The sequence below is a fragment of the Condylostylus longicornis genome, unplaced genomic scaffold (assembly GCF_029603195.1).
Source record: "Condylostylus longicornis isolate FDR11 unplaced genomic scaffold, ASM2960319v2 ptg000038l, whole genome shotgun sequence".
In the NCBI taxonomy this organism is placed as follows: domain Eukaryota; kingdom Metazoa; phylum Arthropoda; class Insecta; order Diptera; family Dolichopodidae; genus Condylostylus; species Condylostylus longicornis.
Window position 1 is genome coordinate 7,730,707 of NW_026578007.1, and position 22,777 is coordinate 7,753,483.

At 24.7% G+C, this 22,777-nt stretch overlaps 1 protein-coding gene across 1 annotated transcript in view; it reads left to right on the forward strand.

Annotated features, from left to right (window-relative positions):
- The window catches only part of LOC129609259 (homeobox protein Nkx-6.1), a 132,098-nt gene that overhangs the window by 91,670 nt on the left and 17,651 nt on the right, over window positions 1-22,777 (forward strand). The window contains exon 5 of the mRNA XM_055521193.1: window positions 7,644-7,834. Within this exon, the coding sequence (XP_055377168.1) occupies window positions 7,644-7,834 (191 nt within the window). The remainder of the gene's footprint in view (window positions 1-7,643; window positions 7,835-22,777) is intronic.

Consider the following 22,777-nt stretch of genomic DNA (forward strand, 5'->3'; position numbering starts at 1 on the left):
TTCATTTTTATAACAAAGATATTCAATTATCATTATACTGAATCTCTAGCAATGATTATTTTATTAATAGCTCTAAAATTGTGAGGCACTTCAATTTAATTAAACTAAATTATTTAAATGTTTTTAAAAAACTGCTAAAACCGCATTTTGGTTTAATTAAAGTTCATAGAGATTTCATTAAATAAATTTAAAATAATAATCTTCTAGATAAACGAAATTTTATTGTTAGAATTCCAACCATTGTTTCTAAGTTGATTATTTCCTCTTATAGGCTAAAGCCCCCTAAATCAGCGCAACAAATTTGTTAAATCACATTATTTTTAACTTTTTAATTGTGATTTTAATTAATTTTGAATAAAAAATTAATACTCATATGTAAATATTTTGCATATATATAATTGTAATACATGAATGTAAAATTGCATGCAAACCATTATATGTATAACAAATTAACACAAATAGATGCAAATAAATGCGTTTTAAAATTGTAGATTAATGAGTAATTTATTGATGATTTTGAAAAATAAAATTTTTAATAGAAGGTTTCTACAGTAATTAATGTAAAAGCAAAAACAGTAGTAAAATCAATATAGCTTTCATCTTAGTTGGAATGAAATGATCTACGTATTCAAGCAGACCATGCCTGTATCAAGTACTCAATAAAATTTTTGTAAAAAATTATTGCCAAAAATTTTAAATCAATTCACTTGTATGCGTATATTGACTATATACTGCATAAAATAACTGAAATAAATAAATTAATCAATATAGTTTTAATGTCTCTATCTCTAATCCATTAAACATTTTACAAAGTATTGTATGAAAATAGTTTAAATTAAATGAAAATAACTACATATGTATAACAAAAAATATATAAAATAGGAAAAGTGTCTTCATAAATTTACAATTTATTACTGTTCATGAATATTTTGTATGATCGTATATTAATATTATATACACAATAATGTATAAAGGATAATAAAATAAAATTAAATATATAAAACTCCCAGTCAATTAATATGAGTGCACTACAATTCATTTCCTTCCTATATTAAATATTTTTATTTGTGTATATTAACATGTAATTTTTTTTTTCCAAAAGCAAAACAAAAACGGAAAAATAAAATAAAATTCCTTTATAGCCATCAGAAATTTTCAATTATATTATGAATACTGACTATTATATTTTATGTTCATTGTAAATATACAAGCCCTAAAACATAGTAGTTCGGATGTCTTATGAAATGCCAAAATATTCTTTCAATTATCTTGCTATTTGTAAAAGCTAAATAAATCAGGGTAATCTCGAAAACTTAAAAATCACATTTCAGTTTGAAAAATATTGATTTTAAGTAAAATGTATTACAATTTATACAGTGCAAGACAACATAAAATTATTCCAAAAAATGCAGATACAAAGTCTCTCATTAGATTATGGTTTATTGACCGTTTGTTAGAAAAATTTTCGATTTTCTATCGGACTTTTCTATTGAAAGCATTCAATTTTAAATAAAACGCAATAATCGCGCAAGAAGTTATCATTTTGTATGTAGACAGAATGTCATTGTATTTGGGAACGTGCCTTTTAAATAATTGGGATGTTATACAATAATAAGGCAACAACAAAAATAGTAGAGACATTGCCATTCGATAGCATAGTTTTAAAATTGCATGATAAGATTTATTTTTATAAATTTTTTTTTTTAATTATAGAAATGGAAAATATTTAACAATAATTTACATTATGAGCAATTGCATTTTTAAACGAAATATTCTCAATCTTCGAAATCATGGCCGAATTATTATCAAACAGGTCTTATATATTCAATATACAAATAATAGCAATAAATATAATTAAAACCCCATATATAAAATTTTCACTTTTCATAATTTAATAACACATATACCCTTAACTATACTTAACTATACATACATACTACATATACAAAATCAACAAATAAAATATTATAATTCTACCCTCTTTCATGAATCTTTAAAATTGAGAATTATTGCAATTTCCAAAAAAAATATTACAACAAATACACAACATTATAATAAAATAAGTTTGAGTCCTTTTTATATTTTATATTTCATTTATTTTGTCTCTTCAAAAATCGTTAACTTTTAATATTATTATTTTTGCAAAAAATATCATTAATAATTTTCGATTTTTAATAATAAATTTCTGTACATTAAATAATAACAATATAGAAATCAAAAAGAAAAAGCAAAATATCAAGATGCAATAAATGATTATCCTTTATATATAAAGAGCACAGCTGTTATCATTTAAATATTGCAAAAATAAAAGCCCTTGCGAATTATATATATATATACATTATTATCCTTGCTATTCATTGTATCCCATACCATATACATAATTCGATACAATATTTAAATATTAAAATTGATTTTCATTTATTGATTTTGATTCTTTTTGTCATTTTTAATTCGATTTGTAATTTGTTTTTTTTTTTGGAAATCGAAATTCACTTACATAAATTTTATGTTTTTTAATAATCCCATTGGAAATTTTCAAATTTAAATATTTCTTATTTCCATCCGCATATACATACATATATACGCAAGGAAGTTTTTGATCTTTGGCCACTTTATATATTTCAATTTAAACATTTTATAAAAGAAAAATTTTTTTATACATATCGTACCGGGTACAATAATTGACACTCTTAAGCGATATTTTTCATAAAATTTTTCTATACAAAATTATAAAAATTTGAGCATCGGGAAAATATAAAATTGAATACTTCTCTTTCATAATCGTATACTAAAATTTATCAAATGTTAAATAGAAATATTAAAAATTAAATTTTTTTGCGTGAATACCAAATAGTACTATTGTTGATACCCTGGCACAATTATTGACATGGCTCAATTATTGACAGCCAAATATAGTTATGGGCATGGTATAAATGTACCGTTATTGACATATTTTTATGAGAAAATGAAAAATAATCATATTTGAAAACAAATTCCTACGTTTTTAGCCTTTCATACAGCTGAGGCAAATAGATAGAAGATTTAGTTTTAGGTATACAGTTTAAGTTTTGTCTTTTACATTTAGTTCAATAATCTTCATATTATTTAAGATTTGGTCCCAGGTTTCCCAAATCTCAATCTAGAAAAGGAAAAACTGCATTTTCACTTAGCCAATTGTATATGCGCTGACCCAACAGCTGTTTTGTTATTATTACCACTATTGGATCAAACAACTTCTAACTATAATATTAGATTTAAATTTATTAAGAAAGTTCAACAATTAGATTAAAAATATCGCAGCATCCTTAAAAATTTCTAAATTTACATGTTCGCTTTAAATAAATTCTGTAATATTCATTTTTTATTTTTTAAAATTAAAAGCCTACCAATTAATTTAAATTTATTATATAATTAACAAAGAATGAGTGAAATGTCAAATAATTAGAATCCATAATTAATTTTTGTATTTAAAATTTATAAGTACTCGAAAAGCGCTATAGCAATTTGGGTGTCAATAATTGTACTAAATTTTCAGAGTGTTAATAGTTGTACCCGTTACGCTATATATATAATATTGGGGAATTTGAAATAAAAAAATTCCTTTGTCTCTTATTTTGATTTTAATAATAACATTTTATTGGATATTTACTTTTTAATATTATAAAATCTTTGAATATACAACAACAATAACAATAATTGTATTCTATTATTGTTTAAGGAAAAAGAAATCTACACAATATAATGTGCTTAGTCTGCTATTTAAAATTATACACACACAAAGACACAGAAATGTTTAATATAATACTGGTATTTAATGTATAAAAAATAATTAGTATTAAAGAATTTCAAATAAAATTGGGTCAAACCAATGGTTTGTATTGTAGCACTTTTCCCTTCAACAAGTGAAAATACTGCTTTGAAAAACAATCTATGTACAGCTACCTCCCTATTAAAATCATTTTCATTCATATACGAAACTATTTCTAGAATTGCATATATTTTGGATGAGCGATTTATGCAGTCTTTGAAATAAAAAAAAATAAATTTTAAGAGGGGTTAGTATAATGCTCGATTTTAAGAGTTAATTGTGTGAGTTAAGAAAAATAATTATATTTTTTAATGTCATAGAATTCATCGTTAGCTTTTTGCGTTTATAGAAATTTGAAAAAGCTTGCGCTTTTGTCAATATAAGGTGCCAAATATTTAAATTTTACAAATTTCGTGAGGCGATAGCTTGAGAGGGGGTGGAGGTGGAAAAAAATTTTCTTCTAACGAAATAAACTAATTATTAATGTCTGATAGCTGTTGAAATTTTAGACGTTTAAAACTTGGGGTTTAGGAGAAACCGACATCAAAAATTTGGTGTAGAAGTTTTGTAAACAGACACACAGACAGACAGACGGACGAACGGACAGAGTGAAACTAATAAGCTCTTTTTTTCAAAATTTTTTGGAAAACTGATAAAAACAATAAAAGCAATCATGTACAAAAGTTTTTTTTTTTGAAAAACAGATTTTGAACAAAGTTATTGCAAAAAATTTGTAATACTCGTATTTAGAGATCAAAAACAAAAAAAAGAAATTGTTGTTTAAAAAAATTAAAGTTTGCATAGAAATTATATTTAAAAAATAAAGTTGACTAACATAAGAGTGTGTAAGACCGTGAATTTTTCATACCATGAAAAATTTTTAATTATGAAAAGAAAGTGTTTAAGAATTTAAGCTACAAAAATATTTTCGCTTTACTCAATACAATTAAAGTTCTTAAAGGATATAAAATATTAGATGTTAATATTATATTAAGCGCGTCAGAGTAGTTGAAAAAGGATTTTGCCATATTATAAAGGCTTGAAATGAAAAGAATAAGTTTCAGTTTAAACCAAAATTTTTTCTTGATTTTTAAGATCAAGATATTGAGATTTTTTTTTTCATTGCAGGACAGTGGGAGAGTAATATTTAATTTGAATTCTCTTATTAAAATTAGAAAAACTGAAATGATTTTCTTTCTCAATAAAATTTAATTTAATCACAACAATTTCATGTGAGAAAGGCTTTCCGTTCTGTTATATGGCAAAAGTCATTTTATCATGACGTAATTCTGTTTCATGCGCAGTAAATATTTTTTTTTGAAATTTGACAAATTGCATTCAAATTATTTTATTCCAATTGTTGCAATAAATGAATGTACTGTAATATATTGGGAAAAAAATATTAAAAAATATATGCAATAATAATAAAAAAAACAAAACTAAATATAAAATTTGTCGGTCCCGTCTCAATTGCATCGAATTTTTCTAGATTTTCATATAGATACTGCAAAAATGCAACAAAAGAATCAATTGATTTTTCCTTTTTCATATTTTTTTCTCTTTTCATTACATTATTCTACTGTTTATTATCCTTGTCGTATCTACTTATTTATACAGCATTAATGTTTGTATACTCGTATAAAAAAATTATATAAGATCCAGATGAGATGACTTTTAGAAAAATATTATGAAAAGGGATAAAATATAATGGACTTTTATACTTTTAAATAATGTAATAAACCCTCTTCACCAGGATATACGAGGATTTTACACCATTATAACAAATATCTTTGATTTTATCTGCAAACAAACAATTTTTTTAATATTTTATTTTCTTTATTCTTCAAAAACAATGTGAACCCTCTCCGTTTTTAATATTATATTAAAGGATACTGCTGCTTGTATTATGTTATGTACAAAACGCTAAAAACACTCTAATTGAAATGATTTCATAAAATTATTAAAAAAAAAATTGTTATAGTTATACGATGATTAATCAAAAAATTATCATCATTATCATCATTCTGTTTCCTAACACTATAAAACTTTTTATATACGTGTATAATATTAAAAACGAAAAAAATAGAACCGCGTCGCTACTGAATTTTTTTTTTTTTTTAAAGATGCTACCATTTAAATTTGCTCTTGTTTTTTTTTTTTTTTGGTTATAAAATTATGACGATAGATGGAAAATTCAATTATGAATCATGTTTTGTTTTTTTTTTTTTAATGTCTGATATTTTGTTTTGCCATATAATAATATTTTAGTTGAGAGGGGGAAAAGGACTGAATATCATGTGCCTCACGGGAATCATTTTAACCCAAATATATTATAAAAGGATAAAACAACGCAAAAAAAAAAATAATATTATTTTAACGCAATAATTTTTTTTATGTTTCGTGTTTTTTTAACAGAAGTATAAATTTTGGAAACGTTTTGTGTACAGAGAGTTCCAGATTTTAAGTTATAATCAGATCCATGATTATAAAAGAATTTAGATATGTGAATATTAATGATTTTAGAAGCTAGAGCAGAGGTTTTGAAAATGGTTTGTTTTGAAAAGATTTTTTAAACATTAAAGGAGTTTTGAAGAAGAGGAGCTCGAAAAACGACTTGATTCAAAATCAAATTTATATCAAACCCTAACATCAAATTTGCCTCATTTATTCTTTAAGAAGGCTGACAGGAAGGGTATTATTTAATTATAAAAAACTTAAAAGTAAGATTTTAATAATTTTACTGAAATCGTTCAATTCTACTTCAGGTTTTCATTAATTTAATTAAAATATGAAAAATATTGTTTTATTAATATTTTATAATTTCTATAATATTTATACAAATCGGATGTTTATTAACATTAATAAACTTACTATGGAATTATTGTTCCAGGAATTTAGGAAATTTATGATTTTTCAGATCGAATACGATTTATTTGTCTCAAATTTTATTACAATAAATCCCGTGATTCGAAACATACATTGTGTAATTTAAAAAATAATTACAAATTGACTTGATTATTAAAATTTAATATTATAATGCTCCCTTTTTGATATTGCAATTATTAAAAGCATCTACGGTTTGTGACCCAAAAGAAAGCCGTTCACTAATCGCATATATTTTCAATTAATCCTCTCAATAAAACTTGAAATAATGTTGGTCAAACATTGAAAAATTTTTTCCAGGTTTTATTCAGGCTTTTATCATTTTATCCATCTGAAACAAGGTAGATGAATAATTGTATGGAAATTTTAAAAATATTAAAAGCGAAAATTGAGAACTTTTATTTTCCAGTTAAACTGGAAAGTCATTAAAGAAATTGTTTTGAAAAGTGCTACCCAACATCGACTTAGAAATATTATAAGATTTATCAATCTGGATTTAGAAATAAAATTCGCTTACATCTCTAACATTTTTATTTAACTATTCTTTACTTGTTCTCTCCCACTCTTCTAGTTGGAATTTTATTACAAAAACGAGGATTTTTTTTTGCAAATTCTTTCGACTTTTACGATTTGTTTTTCTTTTTTGTGTTCTCCCCCAAAAATCTAATAATTTAAATGGCAATCTTTATTTACATTGTGCCCATATAATAAAACACACAAAAAAGAAATTTGTTTGTCTGCATGAAAATTGCGTTAAAAATCCAACCTTTTAACGCTTCCATACTCATTTTAACATTATTAATAAATATTTTTTTTTTCATAAATCCATTTTTTTCATTTATGGATTATAATTCTATCTTTTATTGAATTTATGGATTTTTCCTGCGTAATCTAATGACCATGAATTGAATTTTATTTGATTTTTACTTTTTTACTGTTTTTTTTTTTACAGTGTCAGCTAATTTATCACAATCTCATCATCATAATTCTGATAAAGATGGTAAAAAAAAGCATACGAGACCAACATTTAGTGGACAGCAAATTTTTGCATTAGAAAAAACATTTGAACAAACCAAATATCTGGCTGGTCCAGAACGTGCTAAATTAGCATACGCCTTAGGAATGACAGAATCTCAAGTAAAGGTAAGTAAAATATTTGTAATAATGTAGCTATTATGATAAAAGAAATGTATTTAAATTAGAAATAATTCGATTGCTATAATAGTCTGAAGTCAAAAGTTATAAAATTTTAAAATCGAAAATAGAAAGTTAAAATTTTCATGAATAGGCGAAATGTGGAATTATGTGGAAGTTGTCATATAATTCTGTGTGTAAAAATAAAAAAATTGATAACCTTATAGATTGTAGATTTGTAAAATGGGGATAACAGTGCACCGTGATCACGTATGAGGAATCTATTGTGCCACCACTATGAGCGCGGGAAATGCCCTACAACACACGTTTGAGACTTACTCACCTGATGTGAGAGTGAGTCTCACATCAGGAGAATGAGTGAGTGAGTCTAATTTCTGATATTTTCTCGCACTAGTAGGAGATAAGAAAATTAGAAGAAATGCGAATATAATCTTGTACTTTCAGTTAACGATATGCAATCGTAGTTAACTGAAAGTACAATGATATTTTAATTAATCTTCAAATTTATAGACCGAAGAGTACTGTGAAAGAAATTTTGGCAGACGCTTAAAAATGTTAAAATATCAACAAGAAGAACTCAAGTAGCACTGACTTACTTGTTAATTTAACAGAGTTCTGAATTATGTGGGAAAAGTAGAGGTGGAAAACTAACGATAGCACTATCTATACTATCAATAGTTTTCTAATTTCGAAACTATAGATGGTTTTAAACTCGATATAATACTATCATCAAATAAATATCAAATTATAAATTTTGAAAAATGGGCAAGAACAGGCAAATATCGTCTTGAATTTTGTGAATTCCATGACATTATTCTCGTTTATTACATTTATTCTTGTTTATTACATCAAAGTTTTTCGTTTTAGCTGACGAAATATTAAAATTTTTTATTTTAATTTCTATGTTCTTTTATTCCTTTCCAAATATTTCTTGAAAATGTCAAGTGAAGCTATGGCATTGCTTTTCATTACATTCTTAATATTCCGTCATTGGAATGAACAAGCGAAAACACTTGTTAATAGCTATGTCATTGTTGAAGTTTAACACACATCTTGTGGTTTGAATACTGAATTTAACCGAGAATATTTTTCGATTGTGTAACGTCAAGATATTTTACAATTGCTATTATTTTAAATACCTACACAATTTTCTATAAATCTTCTGGAAAATAAAAATCAAAATTTTTCAATTTGATTTTCTATTAAAAAAAAAAATACACGAATAAAAAAGGATAAAAATTTTCTTCTTAATATCCTTTTGAAATCCATAAATTATAAAAATTGAAACATAAATAAATCAACATTTGAACATTTTTACATACAATGTACATACAATCACATATATTTTGCGTTTTAAATAAATTCAAAAATATTTCATTTTATCCTTGTATACTAAATCAAATCAGATCAAAAAAAAATATCAGTTTTTTACGTTTGTATTTGTGTGTCTACGATTTATCCTTTTTTTTTTCTTTAGTACGTTATTCTTTTTTATACTCATTCTCTAACTGCACTCCTATTATTGTTATTATTTTAGCTTTTTTTTTATACTCCATTTCAACAAGACATCCATTTATATTTTTCGTTGTAAGTCAATGTAACAATCTACATACATAATATATCATTACATTTAATATTCAACAAATGTTAAAATCGTTGAATCCCCAATCAAAATAATAGTAATAATAATGATAAATACAAAAGAAAGCAAGGAAAATATTAATGGAGTTATAATTGACTACTACGGGATACTCAACTTTAAACAATGTCTTATAATAATTGTATCAATGAGGCTAGGAAAAACGAAGAATTTTTGCGAAGAAGAAGCGCTAATTAAAATAGTAAATCAAATTACTACACTAATTTTTAACAACTGGTTTTCTAATAGTAAACGACATAGGACAATTTAGCTCACAGTTTTTATTTTAGACAAGACATCAAAAAATATGTAATCATACATCCGAAACTATTGAGGCTACATACAATACTAAAGTTTCACATACAAATACCAAATGACTGACGCATAGTTCTATCTGTTATGTCATGCAACAATTCTCCTATATTTCGTTGGGGTTTTTATTGTTCTTTTGGTAAGCGTCACTCTAAATAAATATTTAATAACCAGCAATCATATTTGACGTGATGTAATTCATGTTATGCTTGTTGAAAGAACAGTTTTTTGTCACTTCATCTGTTTTCAATTAGGTTAGTTGAATATACAATAAATGAAATAATAACAATTTTATATTTATTTGCAAACTTTTCGCATTTTTTATTCACATTTATTGGTTCAGATATCCCTGTTAACCTTTTTAAAGGGTTTTTTAATTTTGTTAGTTGGACCCCACCATAAAAATATGTTTAATAAATTTTCTAAGTTGTTATTTCCTATGACCATTTCCTTTTTTTTCTTCCAACAACTGCTTCTTGGATCTTCTTAAATATTCAAATTGTTTTTGCAAATTCAATAGTTGCATTTGTAGTGCACCTTCCAAATTTGCTAAAATTATCTTAAATATTTCACATAGCTTATGTTGAATAAATAATAATTTGAACGAGTATCACAATTCACAGAATTGATGAAATTAATTTTACCGATTGTCATTTATAAATGCCTCTACTACAACAAGGAATTTATTGAATGATTTTTCTATTTAACGGTTCAAAATAATGCAAACTTATTGTAAGTTCAATAGTTAAGTACCATTGTCTGGTAGTCGGACAAGAATATAATAAATACGAATCTGCTTGCGAATTTGTACTATTAAAATATACGTGTGTGTTTCTTCTGTACTCCTAATATTTCCTTTACTTGTACCATATTAATAATTATAGTCACTGTCTTCGGCAAATAATGTTTTCTCAAAAATTTTTTTATAAAATTTCATGTGAATATTACAAACTATTATGTAAGTAATACGCATAATAATTAATTTTGACATCATACACTCACACAAAAATCGTTCAAGAATTAATATTACTAGCTTTTATAAAATGTTACAAATGACGGACAAGATTTATTATACCCTGCAGAATGTATTAATTTATATGGCTCTAATAAGAGCAAATAAATTAAGGTCCTTATCAACGGCAAAAGAAAAATGAAAAAATATAAGAAACAAAAAAATAAAAGGGGCGTAAATGTCAAGTTTTAAAGCATACAAGCGTACACTTATATAAAATTATATTTAAATCAATAAAACACCTTTTTAATCAAAAATAATGAAAAGAAAAGAAGCAACGCACACACAAAAACAAAAATGAAAAGAAAAAGTCTTCTCAAGACTGGATTTTTCTTTTATTTTCTTAAAAAGGAACACAATCATTTTTTTTTTTTATTTGTTGAAAGGACATTTTGTTATACAAGTTTTTTATGAGCGTATATTTAATTTATATTTGATTAATATGCATACATAAATAAAAATTATTTTGTGTATGGATTTTTGGACTTATATACATACATATATGTGTGTAGGCACCGCATTAAAAGTTGATATATAAAGTATATTATAAAAAAATTCTTTAAAGCAGGGTTAACAAGATTTAAAGTAATAAAATATTTGGAATTAAACTAAATTTGGGTATGTCAGCCATATTACAAATAAGTATTGAAGAATATTCATAAGGGTATTCTGTATGCAATAGTCGGTTTTTGTTATATACTACAGACTCTTAAGAATAAGACGTTATTTAAAAATTAAACCATTTTCATTTGAAATTATTACATACGCCCAATTTTATATGCGTATCAAGAAAAATCATTATAAACTTGTTTGTTGCAACAAATTATTTACCATCACGTACAAAGAAATGGTTTGTGACATAATTCAAAATAGACCCGCGTATGTTAAAGAGTTTTAAATCTTGCCTTTAAGGATTTCTGTTTATTAACACAATTCATAAGGATTTTATCGACTGAAAATTTTTGTTAGAATGTAGGTTCACAAATAAATTACAGTAACCTCTTAAAAGTTCAGAATTCGGATTAGGTAATTAGAATATTTAATTTCAAGTTACGAATTCATTTTTAAAAGAAATGATGCTACATGAGTACTGTACTATTGTCAAATTGCGTTAACAAGCTTATAGGTTTTGAATATTTTCTCAATTGTTCGCACAATAATTTAAGATTTAAGATCAATGGAATGAATTCAAATATTGCTTCAAGGGGAGATTCATACAGATTTTCTAGTAAAGCTTTCAAAATTATGGAATTATTAGCTATGCAAGGAGTTTTTCGAGCTAAAATTAATTGTACAAATAAATCATTACATATTACCAATAGAATTTAATAATAAATCCGGTTATTGAAATTTCTCATACAACTTTGATTGATTGACAACGAAAATTTTCGATCAATTGCCGAAATCTTTTTAAATCTGGGAACAAAGTATACGAATCAAATTTCAGTAGATTTACGAGTAATAGAAAAACAAATTCCTATATAAATCAAAAATTTTATTTTTCTGATTGATTTCGAAACTGCAAGCTTTTCTAAATTTTTATAAATGCAAAAAGCTAACGGAAAATTAATTAAAAAATATTAATTTTTACCTTAACTCATTCAAAAACCGATTACTTGATTAAATTTGACCATTACCTTGACTCATGTTTAAATTTCTTTCCTTTGATTATCCTTAATGTATGCAATAATTTGATACACATATTTTATAATACATATGAACAAAAATAATATCAATAATGTGCTAGAATACTAGATTGCTTTTAAAATCTAGTACTTCAATTAATTCAAGGGGAAAATTTTGGTAAAATTAAGGATTATAAACAGTATTACATGGATTATAAAAATTACTTTACAAATAATTGGTTCGACTAAACTTTATTGAGAGTTAGTATTATCACGTATGAAACAAATTTAAAAAAAAAAAACATTATTTAGGCAGATTTCACAGAAAGATAGAAGGTCCTATCCCACCAATCCCCTAAATTAGTCATTTATTTAAGAATTTGAATAGTGAGGTTAAATTAATGGTGATACCTAACAAACTGCATAAATTAAGTTTTGATTATATCAATTGCTTACCACAATGTTGTATACGTACAATATTAATAATAAAATCAAATTAAATTATTCACATGTTCGAAAAATCCCATAAATTATATAACAATATTGTAAATAGTTTTGATTAATAAAAAAAAAATATTTATGCCAATAATCTCTCTCATATAGCAATATCGAATAAAATCTTTAATTTTAATTAGAATAATATAAAATTGAAAATAAATTAAATTTTTAACGATTTAATAGCTTCTTCTCTTTTAACAATTTTCATTTACAACCATAATATTATTTTATGATCAAATATTTGTGATTCCTTTCTGATAAGGGGCCTTAAATAAATCGTATGTGTATAGCGCATAAATATTTATTCATTTTATATAACTACCAGATTAGTGCGTCTAATTTTTCAATATACAATAAAAATATTTTTAATGCTATGTGATTTAATGAATTCCCTATACTCATATTTAATTTTGCAGTTGCTCTTTTTGTTAATTTCTGCAGCAATTTCTTCAACATATTCTTAAACAATCTTATACGTGTATTAAGAGCATAAGGAATATAAAATATAAGGATAATAATAAATAAATAAAGGTGGGTCAAATCACTGGTTTGTATTGTAGCACTTTTCCCTTCAACAAGTGAAAATTTGCTTTTAAATACAGTCTATGTATACCTATCACACTATTAAAATTATTTTCATTCATATATGAAACTATTTCTAGGATTGCCTATATTTAGGATGACGCATATATGCAGTCTTTGAAGTAAAGCAAAAATTAATATAAAGTGGGGTTAAAATAATGCTCCATTTTAAAGGTTAATTGTGTGAGTTAAGAAAAATAATTATATATTTTAATGTCATGGAATTTACTGTTAGCTTTTTGACTTTATAGAAGTTTGAAAAAACTTGCGGTTTCGGAAATATAAGGTATCAACAATTCAAATTTTACAAATTTCAAGAGGCGATAACTTGAGAGGGGTTGGAGATGGAAAAAAATTTTCTTCTAACAAAATAAAGTATTTATTATTGTTTAAAAGTTGACGAAATTTCAGGCTCCTACAAGCTGGGATCTAGAAGAAAAACGAAATTAAAAATTTGGAAAAAACGGATTTTAGATAACGGTAAATTTGAACGGCCATTTTGTTTTTCTAAAATTTAGCTATAGTATACCGCGCTAGAAGAAGCAAGCCGCTGTCTTTGTGCGTTTGCAAAATTTCAAAAATGCTTATGGTTTCATTGCAACAAATAGTTAAAAAAGGTAATTCTTAGGGTTTTTGGGTGGTATAACTTCTATAGGAGGTTAAATAGGTAAAAATTTTCTGCTATAGAAATGAGTTTCTGGTAAAAATCTCTGTACAAATTTCAGCTTTCTATCTTCACGGGTATAGAAGTTTTGTAAACATGTCTACGGAGAGACGGACGGACGGACGGACAGAGTGAAACTAATAAGCACTTTTTTTCAAAATTTTTTTGGAAAAGTGCTAAAAAGGAAAAATATTTTTTATACCTGATTTTATTTTCATTTATTTATTTTTAAAGCGCCATAAACCATCAAATAATAAAATAAAAAAAATATTATAGGATAATGAAATAAAAATAAAATGAAAAAACACAAAAATTTACAGGATTTCCTTTTATGTGCATGTATATATGTGTGTGTGTATTATCAATTTGTCTCAATAGAATTTTTGAAATTTTGTATTTTAATTTTTTTATTTTTTAATTCTTGCACACGTATGAATTTCTCTGACTGATATTGTTATTTTTATTATTGTGTAATTTTTTTCTTCTTTTTATTTTTTGCTGACCATCATAAAAATTCACTTAAAAAGTCACTTCAGAAAGATTTATTACAGTTATCAAATAAATTTATTATCCTTTTAAATGTGCACATATTTATATATTACGTATGTCTACACAAGATTATAAAAATTCTTAAATAAATTTATCGACATATTAAAATAATATATTTTATGTTTTTAACAGTAAAACGCAGATATTTTGAATATTTAGGAATAGAAAAGGACAATTGATAATAAATTTATATCAAAAAATTATTCTGAAGCTTATTTGACGGCAAAATATCGTTCAATAATCGGAATACTATTCGAAATTCTCTGAAAAATAATTATTTTTCGTAATACTGCGCTGGTAAATTTTGAATGTAAGTAGTACAATCATAAGTAGTTGCAATTTTTCAATTTAAAATTGGAATTTACTTTGAAATTGGTATAAGAATTTATTGTACTTTTTCAAGAAGAGGAAACAATATTATTAATTATAATTCACGGAAACTGTACCTTACTATCCTTGAGTTTTATATAAAAGACAGTAAAATGGCAACTATCACATCATTTTAAAATCAAAACTTTTACAGAAAGATGTTGGAAAATAAGTAAATAAATGAAAACTGTCTTATTTTTTGCATGCTACTTGTTCGTTTTCTTAATTTTTGTTATAAAACTTGCATTACTTCTCATAAATATTGAATTTTTCCACCAAATGATATTATAGGCTGAAAGTGATATTATAGGCTAATTCACTTGTAGATTTTAGCTTTTTTACTTGCGCGTATAAACCAGTTTTATTAAACAATTGAATAAACGAATCTATTGTGTTGCCACTCCATAAATTACTTAAAAAAAACCCATATATTTTGGCAAAAAGACGAAATGATAATTAGTGCCGAACCTTTTAGTTTTTCGTCTATAATCCGATATTGATTATAACATAACAACATAAAATATAAAAATTCGTATTGAACAAATAAAGGATTTTACTGTTTGTTTCTATATAATATAGCATTTTTAAATAATTTATGGGGGCATATTGTCTGTATTGGCAGAATTGTTGCCATAAAACTGATGACATCCCTTTGAAGGAATTTGTTTTTTTTTGTTTTGTAATTGTTGCATTTATATTTGTATTAAATAAGTATATATTTTATTATTTACATACATATACATAATTATGAGAGTCTGTACATGGTGTCCCTCATATTAATATTAAAATTTCAACGTTTTTTTTAAATATCATTGAATTTGTATGTAAAAATTTTGCGATATATTGGCTTTTATTTAGAATTCTTGAACTAAACAAATAATTTTTGTAAATATTGACTCTTTTTATAAAAAGAATTGCCGTTATGATTCAATTATGCCATTCACAATTCAAGTATTTTTATTTTGAATCAGAATTAGAAACAGTTTACTTATCTCGAATTGATTACATAGGTAATGTGCAATTCAAAACATGGATTAAAATATTAGTTGGAGAATAGCCTAATTTAAATATAGTCTATCACAAAAGCTAAATAATATTCACCTTTCTTGTGCATTCATTGAAAAACCCTCTTCAGGAGAAGCAAATTTTCGGCTAAGGCACATTAATTTGGACATTCATGTTCTTATGTTTAATTTATATATTTTCTATTACACTCGTATATCATTTAAAATTTTTATTTAAATAAAAGACCTGGTATACAAACCTAGTATTTCGATTTTAGTAGTAAAAATATCAAATATACTGCGAGAAATAAAAAATAACAAAAGAGCGAAAGCCATAATCATTATTTCCTAAGAAAAAAAAGAGAGAAAAATTAGAGAACAAAGTGAAACTCAGGTGAACCAAAATTATTTCTACACTATTCTAAACAATTCCAATTTCCATTCTGCTTCTTATCATTAAAAGTATTTTGTGTTTTTTTTTTCAAAATTTATGATTCTAAAAATATTTATGATTTTAAAATATTTTTTTTTTACTCCAAATACAAACACATATATTTTTGGTTTAATTTTGATGAGAAAATGTCAGAAATTTTTCAATCCTTCAGAAATTTTTTTAAATATCAATAAAACAAAAAATTAAAAAAGGAATTGCGATAAATCAATTTTTCTCTTGTTTTTTATTGCGTTTAGCTCTGGCTTTGACGACTTTTGTTTTGATAATGCTCATCAGGTATACACAGCTTGTTTGGCATTTGTTTGGCAGGTTTGGTTTTTCAACAAAATTGTTTGTTATAAATTAAATTTATTTTGATTGTCATTTTTTTTTTATAATTTACGATTTCTTAAAACCAAAATAAGAATGACAAATTTTTTCAATTGATTTTACACATAAATCTAAAACTCAGAAAAAAAAAAACCAAAAAAAAATGATTGAATAGAATTTTTTTTGATCTGTTTTGGGATACAAAGAGACACCATATTGAAAGGATCAATGTGATAAAAAGAATAATTTGGATATAGAAAAAAACAACATTCGAAATGTATGATAAAGCAATTGAATATCAAAACTAAAGCTTGTTATAAAAAAATAAAATTAATTTTTCAAAAAAAAAAACAAATAAAAGTCCGATTTTTTATAGCAATTCCAAAAACAACAGCAACAAGATGTTTTTTATTATAACACATTAAAAATTAATTTTTGATATTATATGTGAATTTAAATTTAATTTGAATTTAAAATTAATCTTATGAACCTAATTAAAAAACATTTGAATAATAAATCAGGAATTCAAACACATAAATCTTGTGTGTGCATCAATAGCATACGAGTCTTTTTGTGTACATGTGTATTGAATAAGATAAATTTAATAGTAATTAAATTTGATTGAAATACGCGATAAAATTATAAAAATTTTTTAGTATTTTAAAGCCATAAGATTTAAATGGTAAATATAGAAATGAGACTTACAATCTGAGAACATTTTATGATCTTCTAAATACTGTACAATTTTATATCCAATAAATTAAAAAATTAAATATGTATATACTATAAAAGTTCGAATCAAAATTCATACTGTGTGGTCTTGTATAATATATTTGACATAAAATTCCAAATGATTCATTATTTTAAAGAAAAATAAAAAAATAAAATTTAAATTGGGTACAACGTGGATTAATGACGAAAGTCAGGCCCGGTTCGCCGCCCTATGTGCTTTCCTAAAAGTGCGGTTTCCACCAGAACCACCCTTCCGTTTTTTAAACAATAAATACTTCACATTGCGTATAATAAATTATACTTTCTTGATTATTAGTCATAGAATTATTAGTCGCAAAATTAGTCAACACTGTTTTGTAATATTTGTACGTACATGAGTAAACGTTATCAATTAATTTGGCTGTAAACAGAAAGAAAAATTTTTTTTTAGAAAACACATAATGGAAAAAGTTGGAAAAAATTTTTACTTTTAAAAAATTTCGTTTTTTTTTTTTAAGTTTGCAATGGCGCCTCTATTTTTGAATGCTAATTGCAAATGTTTATTTTGTATATATAATAGATTCGGCGCTAACGAAAGCATTTGCAATAAATTTAAAACGCGTAATGGAAGTAAAATTGATAGATTCAAATGTTTAACATTGATTCTAAGACACGAATTTTAGGTCATGCTAAATTTTTTTAAAAAGAAAACCTTCTTCTCTTATTTGATTCTTTTAAAACCTAAAAATATTATTCAATAATAATCATAAATCGAACATTTAATGATAACTCTTATCATCTTAAAAATAAATTTTCAGTATGTATAGGATTCTTAGCATTATAGATCACTGTGATCACTGGTACGTGCTATTCTTACGCACTAAAAAACATAATAGTGATTTCAAAAACAAGTGTTTGCCTATAAAATTCCTTAATATTTTCCTAATGGTGTAAATGCACATTACTGAATTAAAAGTTTTTAGAAAATCTCCTAAATTACTTACGAGTTTCTAGGTGTATTAATTGTGACAATAAATATTTTAAAATTGCGAATAACTATTTTATTTAATCAAAATTTATTGTAATCTAATTTGAATTATATAAAAATTAAATTGAACTAATTTTAGTATAGAAATTAATTCCATTATTTTAAATATCGTAAATACTTTATTAAACAAAATTAACTTAGGAATGAAACCATTAATGTTCCACTTTTTTCTAAATATTCTGTTCCCCATTAATCTTTAGGTGTAATAAAAGATATAATTTTAAAATTCATTTCTATATACACTAGTTTCTTTCTATACACACTCTTAACTATATTTAAAATTTAATTTAATAAAATTGTGAAAAAAAAGAAATAATTTTTAGTAATTCAGATATAAAAATTGTAATATTAAACTTGTATATAAAATTATAACAAAATTGAATTGAATATGGAGCAAGAGCCATTAAATAAAATTAATTACCATTTCAAAAGGGGGGAATATAAAAAATTTCAATGGCTCCAAAACTATATTTGATGGCAACAACAAACATACATAATTGAAAATTGAAAAATATACATTAAGAGCTCCAATTTAAATATCACCATTTTTAGAATTTTAAATATATAATGTATAAATAAGAATGGTTGTCCGTATATATAAAATGTAAAATAAAATCTATTTAAATGATGGCTATAATATATGAGAAAAAAATCATTTTGTTTCCATTCCATTGCATTTTCGATTCTATTTTTTGTAATAAAAATCGATTTTATTTTTATTATTATTATTATTATTCAATTCCGTTTTCGATTCCTTGTTCCTTTTATACTTTTATACACAAATCTATATGGGGATGCATGTATGTACGTTATGTAAACTAATGTATATATGCTGTTCTGGTTTTGGTTCTTATTCCGAAAAATGTTAAAATTTTAAAACTTTTAAGTACATACATACCTTCAGAGCAATACCATAATAATAAGATACAAAATTAATACCGTAATATTGGAAAATTGAAACTTCATCGTATATTTACAATAAGCACAATAAAACCATACAATGCCAAATGATCCAGATTTACACACTTATTAATAATCACAAGAGAAATGTATTAGAATTTGCAGAATGAATTTCAAAATTAAGCTCACAATAATATAATATGATGTTTGAAGATGTAATAAAGTTGGGTCAAATTAATGGTTTGTATTGTAGCACTTTCCCTTCAACAAATGAAAATACTGCTTTTAAATACAGTCTATGTATACCTATCACACTATTAAAATTATTTTCATTCATATGAGAAACTATTTCTAGGATTGCATATATTTAGGATGAACGATTTATGCAGTCTTTGAAATAAAGCAAAAATTAATATTAATGCTCGTTTTTAAGGGTTAATTGCTTGAGTTAGGACAACAATTATATTTTGTCAATGTCATAGGATTTACCGTTAGTTTTTTGCCTTTCAAAAAGCTTACCTTTTTGGCAAATATAAGGTGTCAAAAATTCAAATTTTACAAATTTCAAGAGGCGATAACTTGAGAGGGGTTGGTGATGGAAAAAAATTTTCTTCTAACGAAATAAGCTATTTCTTTGTGGCTAAAAGCTACTAAAATTTCAGGCTCCCAAAACCTAGAGTCTAGAAGAAAAACGTCATCAAAAATTTGAAAAAACGGACTTTGGAAAACGGTAAATTTGAACGACCAGTTTGTTTTTTTAAAGTTTGACTATAGTATGCCGTGATAGGAGAAGCAAGCCATTGGCTTTCTGCGTTTGCAAAATTAGAAAAATGTTTATGGTTTCACTGCAACAAATAATAAGAAATGCCGTTTTTAAGGTTTTGGGGGGTATAACTTCTACCGGGCGAACGGACGGACGGACTGACAAACAGATGGACGGACGGACGGGCAGAGTGAAACTAATAAGCACTTTTTTTTTTCAAAAAATTTTTGAAAAAGTGCTAAAAACGATTTTGAAAAATTTTTGCTTCCATTTTGTTAATTAAGAAAATTGTAAGTACTTCAATTTTGTCCAATATATAAACTGTAATATTTTCATGTTATTTCAATCGACACACACCTAAAATATTTGAGTTTTAAATTTAGTAATTTCTTAATTAATAATAATAATGCTTAGATCTCCAAGGAAAGAGTGTTATCCTTAAGGAAACTGTGGTATTCTTACATTAGTATCGCCGATTAGACAAACATAAATCGATTAAATTCGTGTTTTAAGAATTACTTAAATTAAAATTTGATAATATATGTTACGTTATTGTTGCAAGGGTGCGATATATACAATATTTAGATGAAAATACATGCATATACACAAGCACATCTATATTAATCTAAGTAGTGAAATATGTGCATATCTTAATTTAGCTTTAGATATTCACTGACAAATTATACATAACTGTATTGTAATAGTATACAGAATATGAGTTTAAAATTGAATTTTCTTTTTAGCTCTTCCTGTATTTATACGTATATCATAACATATATATGAGTATTACTCTGTATAAAAGGATCCTATTGATAGACTAACTATAGAGTCACTATAAAGAATCTATTAATCTACATTAATATATATACACGAACATACCAATGAATAATAAAATGGAAAGGAACCAATCCTAAAACGAGAAGTGAATCATATCCAATAAACCAATAACCAATTTAGAATAAAAAGAAAAAATGGAAAACTATAAAAATCAGATAAATATAATCAACAATGGAGTTTGAATAGTTCTTGTATAATAGTAGGTGATTTTTATAGTGATGGAGGTTCATGACCATACAAAGGAATTTTGAATTAAACGAAAAAAAGCAAACATTTTTAAAAATGATTTCTATCCAATTTAAATATTGATAGAATAATTAATTTATTTTAATGATCATTTTAGAATTTTGTTTTAAAATTGAATTGGGTAGATTTTGTAAATTATATTGTGATATATTTATGTGATTTTTATTGTTCGGAAGTACTATACAAGGCCTAGTAGTTGGAAGTACTATACAAGGCCTCAATAGTTGAGAAGAGTATAGTTACGGGCATCTACATTAGAAGATGGCTTAAAATTTTTATGTTGAAAATATTAAAAATTATGTTGAGAATTGGAGTCCCATTGGACTGAACTAAAATATATGTTTATATATAATATTATTGTTTCAGAGAACACACAACGTCGCGTGAAAAATTTTGTAATTTGTTAATCTTCAAAAATTCTGCAAAAATGCAGAGACGATCCATTTAATGCGATATTAAATAAGATGATCTAACTAAACTAAAAAAATCTCGATAAATTTTAATTATTGAAGAATGAGGGTCAACACTCATTCAGAATTTATTAATATCTATTACTAAATTTTGCATATATTTAGGGGCTCAATAGTACATAATATTAATTAAAAGGTTAATTACATGGCTCTAGTACATATTTATTGCTTATCTATTTTAGTTAATTTTTAATAGTAATTTGAGTTAGCAAATCAGAATTGATAGCATAATTCAGAGTAAGAAAAATTTTCATTTTATGTGCGATAATAATTTTATTCTTTGCTAATTTTATGCCCTTTAGCTTGCATTTGAATACGAAAGGGCACAGAATTTGACGAATTAATTTCCTGTAGTCAACCTTAAAGGAAATGGTTCAATGTTATATACTTGCCTATTATTATTTTTATATCGCTATCGATATCGATATTGTTAATCGCTAAAACTATCGATTAACAATATCGGTTAACTCCTTTTGGTTAATTAAAGTAATATAATAGTATATAAAGGGGTTATTTAACAGTTTGCAAAATTCATACTGACTACACAAAATTTGACAACTAGACTTGTTTGTATCACAAAATTTCTCAATAAGAGATCCAAAGATTTTAATTTATATTATATTTTATTTTATATTTTGAATTTACAAAAATCATATATCATTTTGGAAGAAAAAAGAATCCGAACATGAAATCCAATCGAAATTATTATGTACACATAAACTTTAATTCAAATATTATCTAATATGCAAATGTACTGATTTAAAAATTGTGTACACATACATATATAATATTCATTTATACAAAGAGATACATAATTTAGATATTCACACACATATATACATATATTTTTACCAAATAATAGTCGTATTGTATGACAGAACAGTAATTTATCAAAATTTTATCTTTAAGAGCACATCTTGTTGTTGTTTTCATATTATA